Here is a 14226-nt window from a genome sequence, read left to right as displayed (position 1 = left end):
GTAAGTGAAAAAATGATGACATTTCACATGTAAAAAAAATATATTTTCTTATATTTTTGAACTTCCAGTGCTATGAGCGTGAATCCTGAACCCTTCCTGCTCATGCTGACAAAGTTTTATGAATTTATTTGTAAAAGTATAGACAGTGCAATTTAAAATGTCATGTGGTGCCTCTCCTGCTCCAAGTCGGCCAGTTTGACGTCATACACTTCTTAAGGGGACTGGACCGTGTATTATGATTATTCATTTGTCACGAGATATTCACTAACCCGTTGAGACGGCAAACGATGACAGCAGATACTCCATCTTGATTGCAGAGAGCGGAGGCCTGTCCTGCGACGTGAAGAAGTCCATCCTGGACGCGCACAACAAGTACCGGCAGTCCATCGCGCTGGGTTACGTCGCTGGACAGCCTGGAGCCGCCAGAATGCTGGAAATGGTAAGACGTTTCTACATATCCATCTAAATGATTACTCTGCAATTCACATTTAAGTGCTTGGCAGAGGGTTCATCGAACCTCAATCATACTATCTCCCTACCATTCCACTCGCGAACAGCGCGCGGGAAAAACGAACACCTAAACCTTTCTGTTCGAGCTCTGATTTATCTGTTTATTTTGAAGATCATTCCTACCTATGTAGTTTGGACTCAACAAAATATTTTCGCAATTGGAAGAGAAAGTTGGTGACCGAAATTTCTTAAAAAGATCTCGCCGCGACGAAAAACGTCTTTGCTTTAATGACTTCCATCCCAACTCGCGTATCATATCTGCCACACTCTCTCCCCTATTACGTGATAATACAAAACGAGCTGCCCTCTTTTGCACCCTTTCGATGTCCTCCGCCAATCCCACCTGGTAAGGATCCCACACCGCACAGCAATATTCTAACAGAGGACGAACGAGTGTAGTGTAAGCTGTCTCTTTAGTGGACTTGTTGCATCTTCTAAGTGTCCTGCCAATGAAACGCAGCCTTTGGCTCGCCTTCCCCACAATATTATCTATGTGGTCTTTCCAACTGAAGTTCAAAAATGGCTCTGAGCACTATGGGACTTAACAGTTGTGGTCATCAGTCCCCTAGAACTTAGAACTACTTAAACCTAACTAACCTAAGGACAGCACACACATCCATGCCCGAGGCAGGATTCGAACCTGCGACCGTAGCGGTCGCGCGGTTCCGGACTGCGCGCCTAGAACCGCGAGACCACCACGGCCGGCTCCAACTGAAGTTGTTCGTAATTTTAACACCCAGGTACTTAGTTGAATTGACAGCATTGAGAATTGTAGTATTTATCGAGTAATCGAATTCCAACGGATTTCTTTTGGAACTCATGTCGATCACCTCACACTTTTCGTTATTTAGCGTCAACTGCCACCTGCCACACCATACAGCAATCTTTTCTGAATCGCTTTGCAGCTGATACTGGTCTTCGCATGATCTTACTAGACGGTAAATTACAGCATCATCTGCGAACAACCTAAGAGAACTGCTCAGATTGTCACCCAGGTCATTTATATAGATCAGGAACAGCAGAGGTCCCAGGACGTTTCCCTGGGGAACACCTGATATCACTTCAGATTTACTCGATGATTTGCCGTCTTTTACTACGAACGTCTTCTTCTGTCATCTAGTAATGCGGTACCAGTATGATAATTGGGCGACTCCATATAAGATTTTATTCTAAAGAGGTCTGCTCTTAAGAGCACACCTCTGTAGATTTTTTCGTGACTATGATAAACAGATGGCCCAACTCATTACTGCCACAGCGGTATGTAGCAGCACATCTGTCAGGTCAACAGCTATTTACCGATCACACTGGTTAACTGTACGTGGTGACTTCTGAAAGTAAGATACACAAAACCGGGTGGACACGATTCTGCTACGGTATGGATACCAGGTGCGTTACAGCGTGCGAGTGAAATGGAGGCGCAAATTGAAACGTAATCCAAAACTAAAGTACGCCGGAAGCAGGATTCTCGTTTAATCTAAATCGCACACAGATTCAACGAGTAATTTCGGCGGTATGTGGATCAAAGGCAGCGTCGATTCCAGTCGTAGAAAAATGGTGGCAAAAACTTTGACCAAAGCCGCAGACACGTGAGTGATGGTGATCGAGGAGTAAGGCAGCCGACAACGATCATAGACGAGGATGTCCAGGCAGTGGAAGAACTCAGTCGCAGAAATCGCGGATTTTCCAACGAGCGCGGTTATCGAATGGGCCCTTGATCAAAGGGCGGATTTCTATCGTTAATGAACTGAACTATTTGTAAAGCGTTCCGAACGTTGTCTATCAAGACTTCGCGATTATATTCAGCAATAGCATAAATCATATGAGTGTTTTCGTCGGCCACAATAACGTTTACTTATTTTTTGAAATCCACTCGATAAAAATTTAGCCGCCGGTCTACTCCGTGGCGTTTCATTTTCAAAAATTCTGCTCCTAGAGTTTATTACAATATCCCCACCTCTTACTTGCCCGTGAAAGGCTATGGTCTCGAGTTCGAGTCTCGATCCGGCACGCAGTTTTAATCTGCCTGGAAATTTCATATCGGCGCACACCCGGCTGCAGAGTGAAAATTTCATTCTGGAAAGTCTACATGCATATTTTTATTTCACAATGCTAGTTGCTTAAAAATGTCTCGTATTTTCAGCTACTCGGCAGACGAACATCCCTGTAAGTGTGATTTTAAGCACAGATGTTTCGACTCGCCCCAAGGAACGTGTTGGTTCTAGTGGTGGAAGTGACAAAATACAGAAGTTGTCCTTTTCTCCTCTCATGCAACTGTGCTAAATGTACGTGCAGCATATGTAACCCAAGGGGCAGTGCTGCGTTGCGGGTAGCCTGCGCGTCGGGCGCCAGCGGATGCTAGCGTACGCAGACAGACAGAGGAGGACCTGTGTATTGAATGCTTTATGTCTGCTGTGCGTGACGTCATTGCACATCGACCCAGCCGTACGCAACACGTGTGATGCTGCCGAACTTGCGGCGGAAAGATGCCTTTTATCACGGCCCGTATCGCAGAGTTATATACACGCCTTTCAAACGCCACAATACATTCTCCCTTCGACAGGTTTTCTTTCTTGCTGCCTCCATTTGGCGACATTTGCTATAGGCAGTATTTTCGAATCTCGCCTTGCCCTTTTGTATTCTATACGTTCCTATACAATATAGATTTCCACTAGTAATTCTGAGCTAAGCTATTTCCGAATATGTGTCTTTATTTTTGAGTACTGTAACTGTGTAATTTATTGCAATGATCCACAGTGCACATTTTTTATCAGTTTGTTAGTCGCCACAGTACAACTGCCAGTAATTGCCACATTCAGTTAATTTTGATGTTTGTAATTAGCTTCCAGTGAGTATGAGAGCTATTTGGAAAGTAAGGTCCGATCAGTTGTGAAATGGAAACCACACGTAAAATCAAAAATATTTTACTTGCGACCGTTAGCTACAAATTCCAGCTACTTCTCTACACAATCGCCGATCCGACTTAAGACATCTGTAGTATCGCTGTAATACCTTTCCGAAACCATCATAGGAGGCAGCCGCCTGTGTTTACCGCCAAGTTTCTACGCTGGTCTGCAGCTCTTTGTCTGTGCCAAATTGTTGTCATTGTAGCAAGCGGTTCATGCGAGCAGAGATGAAAATGGGAGGGAGGTAAGTCCGGGATGTGTGGTAGGTGATCAAACACTTACCGTCAAAAACGCTGCAGCAGCATCTTTATAGCCCCTGCAGAGTGCGTGACAGGTATGTTATGTAGGGTTGCATGGAATCAGGCGAAACCTAACAACTTGCCAGGGGACACTATTGTTGTAGGCATCTTTACGTGGTCACTGACCTCTGAGAACTGAAAAGAGCGACGTGACGCGATCGATGGGCATACTAGAGAAACTGCCCAACACTTGTGTGCAAAGTTGCCCCTGGTTTCCACTGTGGTTTCCATTTCGTGCCCGATCGGGCCTTACTTTCTGAATAGCCTTCGTAATCCGAGTATCCAATAATCACAGACTATCAGCTGATAGCGCCACTGTTATCACGTTTTAAATGCGCCACACAGACAAACAACTCAGTATATGGTAAACTTGTCACTCCAGCAAATTTCAGAACCCCAGCGACACACTCTGCGTTACTACTCGCCATACAAAATGGACTACACTGCCTGACAACGTAAAAGAGAAGCATGTAGATGAACAAAAATAGACATCACAGGTTAAGTCAATTTTATAAGGAGCTTGGCAATATGAGCCCACTTATCGATATGACATTGCAGCCGCTGTGGCCTTCGTATATGCACTGATTCAATTTGGTAGGCTGTCAGAAAGGCGTTGTATTCTCTCCTGGGGCAGGCAGTTGTAAATGGTCCTTGATATCCTGGGTAGTGGCAGTGGGACGGACTGATGTCGAAACTTGTCTTATACACGATCTATCAAATGGTTCAAATGGCTCTGAGCACTATGGGACTTAACATCTGAGGTCATCAGTCCCCTAGAACTTAGAACTACTTAAACCTAAGGACATCACACACATCCATGCCCGAGGCAGGATTCGAACCTGCGACCGTAGCGGTCGCGCGGTTCGAGACTGAAGCGCCTAGAACCGCCCGGCCACACCGGCCGGCCACGATCTATCGCGAACGTATGTGCGGATCTCGCTGGTCGCAAAAATACCTCACCATGACGGAGGCAGTTCATAGAGACACCTGCCGTCTCTGGATGAGCATCGTCCTATTGAAAAATGGTTCTTCGATACTTTCACACGAGAGGTAACGCATGAAGATGCAGGATGTCCGTGAGGTACCGTTTGCATCTTTAGTGCAAAAAACAAGCATATGGAATTTGGCAGAGGGTGTATACGTAGCTTGTCCTGCAACTGTTATTACCTACTATTTTGACCTAGAATGTATGTCCATGACTGTGAATCGTGGTCAAGAAGAGATATAAGTACACTGCCTGACAGAATAAGTGAAGCACTCAGAAGACATGAGCGGATGTCAATGTAGCTTCGTGCACTTACACACCACTGGTGGATATGTAAATCATTAGTGTTGCAATACAATGTGACAGGCAGAATGGCCACCAGAATATCATAGTGCTGTTTGTGTCTGCTGCAGTTACCAGGCTTGGTGCAGTATATAAGGGACGTGAACAGCGTCACAAGCTGAGTAAGCACTGTGACGGATACGGAGACACCTCGCACTCGTATAAGAAAGCATTATGAGCACTGGACAGGGTTTCAGAGGAGCCTCGTGGTTGGCCTCCATTAGGCGGGCTGCTGGAATCCTGCAATTTCCAGATTTGTGGGGCATTCGGATGTAAAACTGGCCTGATGACTGGGCGTACTCATCATCAGGGGTCCAGCTGACGGGGTGCTGATTACCAGTGGAGGATCGCCCTACCTAGCACCAAGCACGTCTGCGTCCGTCACGCGAGGATAGCTAATGGCCTCTCCGCAACATTCTGTGTCACCCTACAGCGGTGATCGGGAAGCAGATACTGCTTGTAATTTTTTCTCCTATCTATGTAATTATGTAGTTCTCAATTCGTTCGAGCAATCAATCATTCATGATGTGAAACACAGTCATAGCTCAGTCACTCAAAATGATTCAGAAATTTCACTTGTTAGAATGAAATCAGGCGATGATTCTTCTTCTCTGCAGGCTCGTGCTCTGCGGCAGTCTGCTACTCTGTACAAATAAAATGCCTCGTATTTTTGGGAGCGTTGTATAATCAGTCGGGAAGCCTCAGATCAAGCGGATATTTGGCTTTGATGAAGTTTAACATTCCGAAAAAGTAATGGAGCTCTTGGATTATTAAATGCAGGTTCGTATCCAGTCTTTCGGACGTTCCCTTCTGATTAACAACTACGCAATATATCGATGAATATCATTAATTCTCAAATGTCAAATACATACCTTTTGTATGAAGGAGCAATATATATATACACTCCTGGAAATTGAAATAAGAACACCGTGAATTCATTGTCCCAGGAAAGGGGAAACTTTATTGACACATTCCTGGGGTCAGATACATCACATGATCACACTGACAGAACCACAGGCACATAGACACAGGCAACAGAGCATGCACAATGTCGGCACTAGTACAGTGTATATCCACCTTTCGCAGCAATGCAGGCTGCTATTCTCCCATGGAGACGATCGTAGAGATGCTGGATGTAGTCCTGTGGAACGGCTTGCCATGCCATTTCCACCTGGCGCCTCAGTTGGACCAGCGTTCGTGCTGGACATGCAGACCGCGTGAGACGACACTTCATCCAGTCCCAAACATGCTCAATGGGGGACAGATCCGGAGATCTTGCTGGCCAGGGTAGTTGACTTACACCTTCTAGAGCACGTTGGGTGGCACGGGATACATGCGGACGTGCATTGTCCTGTTGGAACAGCAAGTTCCCTTGCCGGTCTAGGAATGGTAGAACGATGGGTTCGATGACGGTTTGGATGTACCGTGCACTATTCAGTGTCCCCTCGACGATCACCAGTGGTGTACGGCCAGTGTAGGAGATCGCTCCCCACACCATGATGCCGGGTGTTGGCCCTGTGTGCCTCGGTCGTATGCAGTCCTGATTGTGGCGCTCACCTGCACGGCGCAAAACACACATACGACCATCATTGGCACCAAGGCAGAAGCGACTCTCATCGCTGAAGACGACACGTCTCCATTCGTCCCTCCATTCACGCCTGTCGCGACACCACTGGAGGCGGGCTGCACGATGTTGGGGCGTGCGCGGAAGACGGCCTAACGGTGTGCGGAACCGTAGCCCAGCTTCATGGAGACGGTTGCGAATGGTCCTCGCCGATACCCCAGGAGGAACAGTGTCCCTAATTTGCTGGGAAGTGGCGGTGCAGTCCCCTACGGCACTGCGTAGGATCCTACGGTCTTGGCGTGCATCCGTGCGTCGCTGCGGTCCGGTCCCAGGTCGACGGGCACGTGCACCTTCCGCCGACCACTGGCGACAACATCGATGTACTGTGGAGACCTCACGCCCCACGTGTTGAGCAATTCGGCGGTACGTCCACCCGGCCTCCCGCATGCCCACTATACGGCCTCGCTCAAAGTCCGTCAACTGCACATACGGTTCACGTCCACGCTGTCGCGGCATGCTACCAGTGTTAAAGACTGCGATGGAGCTCCGTATGCCACGGCAAACTGGCTGACACTGACGGCGGCGGTGCACAAATGCTGCGCAGCTAGCGCCATTCGACGGCCAACACCGCGGTTCCTGGTGTGTCCGCTGTGCCGTGCGTGTGATCATTGCTTGTACAGCCCTCTCGCAGTGTCCGGAGCAAGTATGGTGGGTCTGACACACCGGTGTCAATGTGTTCTTTTTTCCATTTCCAGGAGTAATATATATATATATATATATATATATATATATATATATATATATATCCCTTTTAATCGTACAATTTCGTATCAGTTATCTTTTGTCATAAATCTCAATATTCAGATTACAATTCTTCAAACAAAGCTCAGGCTAATCGGCACGAAGATAAACTCGGAAGTTTTTTTTTTTTTTTAACAACCCCCAGAGAGAGTAGTACAAAGAATAATTATGCGCTCATGGCATAGCTATTGTATGAAACCACTTTGCGCATGGATTCTGCGAGTATGAAGATAGAAAATCAGTAAACGTCATTCAAGGGTAGAATTGTATCAGAATAATTCATCGAATATAGAGAGATATTACATGCTGATGAGTGGCGTCGCATGGTATTCAGCGATAAATCGCGGATCTGCTCTACGCCGGATGACCATGATCGTTGAGTATAGTGGCGATCTGGGGAGAGGTACCATACTTGCAATGATTTGGAGGAGAGGCACACCGGCGTAATAGCACGGGGAGCCGTTGAGTATAAGTTCAGGTCACGGACGGTAGTGACTGAGTGAATGGTGGAGCAACGGCGCCTGTCGGACGTCCTCGCTCCTCACGTATTATCCCTGATGCCATTTTTCAAAAGGACAATGCTCGTCCAGACACGGCAGGTGTCTCTGTCAACTACCTGCGTGATGTTTATGTACACTGGTTGCCAGCGAGTTACCCACCTGAAAGAACATGTGCCGCACCAGTTCGATCGTCAAATCATCCCAGTGCCAGTATCAAGGATATGCAGGACCAGTTACAATAGTTGTGGGCCAGCTTGTCTCAGGAGAGAATTAAAACAATTTCTGACAGCCTACAAAATTGAATCAGTGCGTGTATCAAAGCTACAGTGAGTGGGCTCATATTGCTAAGTTCTTTGTAAATTTGACTTGACTTTGTAATCAGTAGCATAACATCACATACTCTCGCCCCCTTCTAGATGTTTGTCACTCTCTCTCTCTCTCTCTCTCTCTCTCTCTCTCTCTCTCTCTCTCTCTCTCTCTCTCTCTCTGACGGCCGCTGTGGCCGAGCCGTTCTAGGCGCATCAGTCAGCAACCGCGCTGCTGCTACGGTCGCAGGTTCGAATCCTGCCTCAGGCATGGATGTGTGTGATGTCCTGTACCATAGTGCTCAGAGCCATTTGAAACACTCTCTCTCTCTCTCTCTCTCTCTCTCTCTCTCTCTCTCTCTCTCTCCTTCTCTCTCTCTCCTTCTCTCTCTCTCTTTCTCTCTCTCTCCTTCTCTCTCTCTCTCTCTCTTTTTACGTAGTGTAATCTATTTTGTATGACCTGTGGTATCGCATAGTGTGTCACTGGGGTTCTGAAATTTCCTGGAGTGACAGGTTTACCAATATACTGAGATGTTCGTCTCAGTACAGTTCGTGGTACATTTAAAAATAACAGGGGCGCTGTCAGCTGAGAGTTTGTATTTAACGGATCTCGAAATCCCAGTCACATCAGCGTTGCACCAGTGACAGCGATAGTAAATACTGAAAACTTAGCTGGCTGTCAGGACTCACCCTTGTGTTGGTATGTTGCAGGTGTGGGACGAGGAGCTGGCGTCGATCGCACAGCGCTGGGCTGACCAGTGCACCATGGGACACGACCACAACCGCGACGTCTGTGAGTACCAGTGCCGCACTACCCGTCCCTCCTCTACGTTCAAACTCTACGAAGATTGAAACTTCGTGGCAGGATAAAGCTGTGTGCCTGACAGGGTACTCGAACCCAGAACCTTACCTTTCTTAGCGTCTGAGCTATCCATGTATGGCTAACGCCTCGCCCTGGCACTTCCTCTTCTGTCATTATCTCACTCCCATTTTTTCATTGAGAGAAGCTTCCATACACATCTCGCTGGACTCGCGCAACTACAATAAAGAACGGAACTTTAACTTTCCAGGGGAGAGTCAGCTGTCTTTTAAACTTTCTCGCTGATGTATGCTGGACCGTGACTCCAACCTTAAATCTTGTATTTCGGTAACTGTATTGCTCACGGAACCAATTGTGGTAATTAATCAGAATTGAAGTTGTATTCGTCAAACATCCGTAGCACAGAGTTATGTACATATATTCTAGATTATATATTAATGCCTTATTTGTTCTATACTTATCGAAAATATTGTCCCAAAAGGCTAAGTGCTTCTATGGTCAAGATAACATACCGTAATACTGATTTTATTCAGTAAATAATTTACAATAAATGAATAATGGAACGTTTCTCATGAAATGGCCCTTAGCGCAAAACTAAATGGTCGCCTCGTAAGACTCTACCTTACTGCTCCTTTTACTCCATAAACAAACTCTAATGAGTGACTATTGCACAGAAACGTGTTAGGCCTAACGGACAACCCTCGATCTGGACGGCGAACGTTCAAGGACGTGGGACGGCTTGATGACATAGTAAGCAACCGAACCGTCCTGCTTCGTCTATATCGGTCGATCGTCCGCTCCAAGCTGGATTATGGGAGCTTCGTATACTCCTCTGCACGGCCATCCATCTTACGCCGCCTCAACTCCATACAACATCGGGGTTTACGACTTGCGATCGGAGCGTTTTATACCAGTCCCGTAGAGAGTCTTCATGCTGACGCTGGCGAATTGCCACTCACCTACCGGCGCGATATACTGCTTTGTCGGTATGCCTGTCGGCTACTGTCAATGCCCGACCACCCGTCTTATCGTTCCTTTTTTGACGACTCTCTCGACCGTCAATACGGGTTGTATGTCTCTGCCCTGCTACCCCCTGGAGTTCGCTTTCGTCGCCTCCTTCAACACCTTAATTTTTCACTCCCTGCAACCTTTCGAGTGGGCGAGAGCCACACGCCACCTTGGCTCCAGGCTCAGGTCCGCGTTCACCTTGACCTCAGCTCGCTCCCAAAAGAGGCTACCCCCGGTTCGGTCTACCACTCCCGTTTTGTTGAACTTCGTTCAAAGTTCATCAATATGACCTTCGTTTATACAGATGGCTCAAAGACCAATGACGGGGTCGGGTGTTCTTTTATTGTCGGGGCACAAAGTTTCAAATACCGGCTCCACGGCCATTGTTCGGTCTTCACAGCTGAGCTCTTTGCCCTCTACCAGGCTGTTCTTTACATCTGCCGCCACCGACATTCTGCTTATGTCATCTGCTCCGATTCCCTGAGCGCCATCCAGAGCCTCAGTGATCCGTATCCGGTTCACCCTTTCGTGCACCGGATCCAACGCTCTCTTCAGCAGCTGGTGGACGTCGGTTCTCCGGTTAGCTTTATGTGGGTCCCTGGCCATGTCGGTATCCCTGGGAACGAAGCTGCAGATGCCGCGGCCAGGGCTGCGGTCCTCCAGCCTCGGACAGCTTCTTGTTGTGTCCCTTCATCAGATTGTAGCAGGGTCATTTGTCGGCGCATTTTATCGCTGAGAGAGCGGCGGCGGGAGGAGGTCGTTTTGGCCCGGTTACGCATTGGACACTGCCGGTTCAGCCATCGCCATTTGCTGACGGCTGCGCCGGCGCCGTTCTGCCCATGTGGGCAATTGCTGACGGTCCGCCACATTTTAATGTCCTGTCCTGATTTTAACACACTGCGTCTAGATCTTAACCTACCATGTACTTTAGAAGCCGTTTTAGCGGATGACCTATGTGCAGCTGCTCGTGTTCTTCGTTTTATCAATTTGACAAATCTCTCTAAGGACATTTGATGATGCTGTTTTTTAATCCTATGCCTGTGAGTCTGTCTTGTGTTTTCCCTTTTAGTTGTTGTTTTAAACTTGTGCCTCGCGGTGCATTCTTAACGTAGTCAGGGCGCTAATGACCATTGAAGTTGTGCGCCCTAAAACCACAAAAAAAACATAGTAAGCAACCCACGAATGACAGCGCGGGTGTGGCATTGGAGCTCAACGTCACCCGTGCTACTGTAGCCAGGAAGTTGAGGAAACTGGGTTACGAAAATATTCGAGGTGTATGGGTTCTTCATCAACTGAGTGAAGCGAATTTGATTCAGCGCGTGTCCCTCTGCATTTCCTTACGGAGTCGCAATCAGAATGCTCCTTTTCTGGAACGGATGGTAACTTAGATGTGGTTCGTGTACACGACAACCAGAAGAGCAAAGACAGGGCAGCCACCAGGTCCTAAAAAAGGGCTTTATCCGGGAAAGGTTCTGCTACTCATCTGGTAGGGCTGCAAAGACGTGCTGTACTACGAACTTCTTCCGAATGAGATCCTCACTTCCGAGACACATTTTTTGCAGCTGGATAGTCTCAAGGCTAGCATCGATGGGAAACGGCTGATGTCATCTTTCACCACGACAACGCCAGACCACATACCTCTATACTGACCCATCAAAAGCTGCAATCATCTGAGTGGGATGTGTTACCCCGACCGTTCTATTCGCCAGACATTGCCCCTTTCGACTTTCACCTATTCTATTCCCTGCAGAATTTCCTGGATGGCAAACGACTTTCATCGCCTTGGAGGACTGCAGTTGATGTTGTTGTCTTCAGTCCTGGACTGGTTTGATGCAGCTCTCAATGCTACTCTATCCGAATGGGGGACTATTTTACCTCCGGAATATTTTACCCAAGAGGACGCCATCATCATATAATGATACAGTAAAGCTGCATGCCCTCGGGAAAAATTACGGCTGTAGTTTCCCCTTGCTTTCAGCCGTTCGCAGTACCAGCACAGCAAGGCCACTTTCGTTAGTGTTACAAGGACAGATCAGTCAATCATCCAGACTGTTGCCCCTGCAACTACTGAAAAGGCTGCTGCCCCTCTTCAGGAACCACACGTTTGTCTGGCCTCTCAACAGATACCCCTCCGTTGTGGTTGCACCTACGGTACGGCTATCTGTATCGCTGAGGCACCTCCCCACCAACGGCAAGGTCCATGGTTCATGGGGGGAGGACTGCAGATTGACCCGAAAAGTCCGTCAACCTGCTCCCCCCCCCCCCCCCCCCCCCGTCCTCCATTTTGTAAGAATGCCATTTATAAGCTTCCAGAGAAAATGAAATAAATATTGGCGACCATAATGGTGTATACTGCACCAAATAATTAGTTTGTTTACAAAACCGATCCGTCTTCTTTGGTTAAGTTGTGCACGAAGTTGTGCGTGAAGCGTGTATGCAGACAGTCCGGCAACCTACCTGTCGTCGCTGTACTGCGGGCAGATGTGTTCCCAGGCGTTCTTCGTGACTGCACTGTAACGAAAAGCGAACGATCTCATGAGACAGCCCAGTACTTCCACAATCGAAAAAGCCTTCTGCGGGCATAACCTTTATATTTCTGGGTGTCGACTAGCACACATCTGGTGTGGGGACGGTAGCACAGCGATGACACGGCAGAGCCTGGGCCGGCGCTGACGCCCCGCGCACCTGTGTTGCAGCGCGCTTCCCGGTGGGCCAGAACGTGGCCGCCACGTGGACGACGCGCCGGCAGGTGAGCCCGGAGCCCGACTTCCCGCGGCAGATCGCCGCCTGGTACGGCGAGGTGGCCGCCTACCGCTACCAGGACGGCAGCCTCGGCGCCGCCACCGGACACTACACGCAGGTACGTCACGCCACCCGCCCACTCCTAGTGCCGCTCTACCCGCACCCGGCCATGGGCTTCACGCATAGACTTTACGTTCATCACATTTACGCCGCATATAATACTAGTTTACCACGTTCTGCTTCGCTCGCATACCCAGTATTGCAACATCATCTAAACTTTTCACTTTAATTAAGGTCAAGCCGTCCGCTGTGGCAGAACGGTTTTAGGCGCATCAGTCCGGAACCGCGCAACTGTTACGGCTGCAGGTTCGAATCCTGCCTCGGGCATGGATGTGTCTGATGTCCTTAGTTAGGTTAGTTAGGTTTAAGTAGTTTAAGTTCTAGGTTTGGGAAGGGACTGAGACAGGGTTGTAGCCTATCCCCGATGTTATTCAATCTATATATTGAGCAAGCAATAAAGGAAACAAAAGAAAAGTTCGGAGTAGGTATTAAAATCCATGGAGAAGAAATAAAAACTTTGAGGTTCGCCGATGACATTGTAATTCTGTCAGAGACAGCAAAGGACTTGGAAGAGCAGTTGAACGGAATGGACAGTGTCTTGAAAGGAGGATATAAGATGAACATCAACAAAAGCAAAACGAGGATGATGGAATGTAGTCGAATTAAGTCGGCTGATGCTTAGGGAATTAGATTAGGAAATGAGACACTTAAAGTAGTAACGGAGTTTTGCTATTTGAGCAGAATAACTGATGATGGTGGAAGTAGAGAGGATATAAAATGTAGACTGGCAATGGCAAGGAAAGCGTTTCTGAAGAAGAAAAATTTGTTAACACCGAGTATAGATTTAAATGTCGGGAAGTCGTTTCTGAAAGTATTTGTATGGAGTGTAGCCATGTATGGAAGTGAAACGTGGACAATAAATAGTTTAGACAAGAAGAGAATAGAAGCTTTCGAAATGTGGTGCTACAGAAGAATGCTGAAGATTAGGTGGGTAGATCAAATAACTAATGAGCAGGTATTGAATAGAATTGGGGAGAAGAGAAGTTTGTGGCACAACTTGACCAGAAGAAGGGATCGGTTGGTACGACATGTTCTGAGAGATCGACGGATCACCAGTTTAGTATTGGAGGGCAGCGTGGAGGGTAAAAATTCGAGAGGGAGACCAAGAGCAAGCAGATTCAGAAGGATGTAGGTTGCAGGAGGTACTGGGAGATGAAGAAGCTTGCAACAGGATAGAGTAGCATGGAGAGCTGCATCAAACTAGTCTCAGAACTGAAGACCACAACAACAACAACAACAAGTTCTAGGGGACTGATGACCTCAGATGTTAAGTCCCATTGTGCTCAGAGCCATTTGAACCATTTTTGAATTAAGTCCATAGCAGCAT

The 14226-nt window shown here is 47.7% G+C and overlaps 1 protein-coding gene across 1 annotated transcript in view; it reads left to right on the top strand.

Moving 5' to 3' along the window:
- LOC124552534 (venom allergen 3-like) overlaps nt 1–14226 on the top strand; it is a 50050-nt gene that overhangs the window by 24179 nt on the left and 11645 nt on the right. The window contains exons 3-5 of the mRNA XM_047126850.1: nt 318–439; nt 8921–9002; nt 12734–12897. Of these exons, the coding sequence (XP_046982806.1) occupies nt 318–439; nt 8921–9002; nt 12734–12897 (368 nt within the window). The remainder of the gene's footprint in view (nt 1–317; nt 440–8920; nt 9003–12733; nt 12898–14226) is intronic.

Source organism: Schistocerca americana, chromosome 10, assembly GCF_021461395.2.
Source record: "Schistocerca americana isolate TAMUIC-IGC-003095 chromosome 10, iqSchAmer2.1, whole genome shotgun sequence".
NCBI lineage: Eukaryota > Metazoa > Arthropoda > Insecta > Orthoptera > Acrididae > Schistocerca > Schistocerca americana.
Note: the sequence above shows the minus strand (reverse complement) of the source record. Positions and strands in the feature narration are given on the sequence as shown.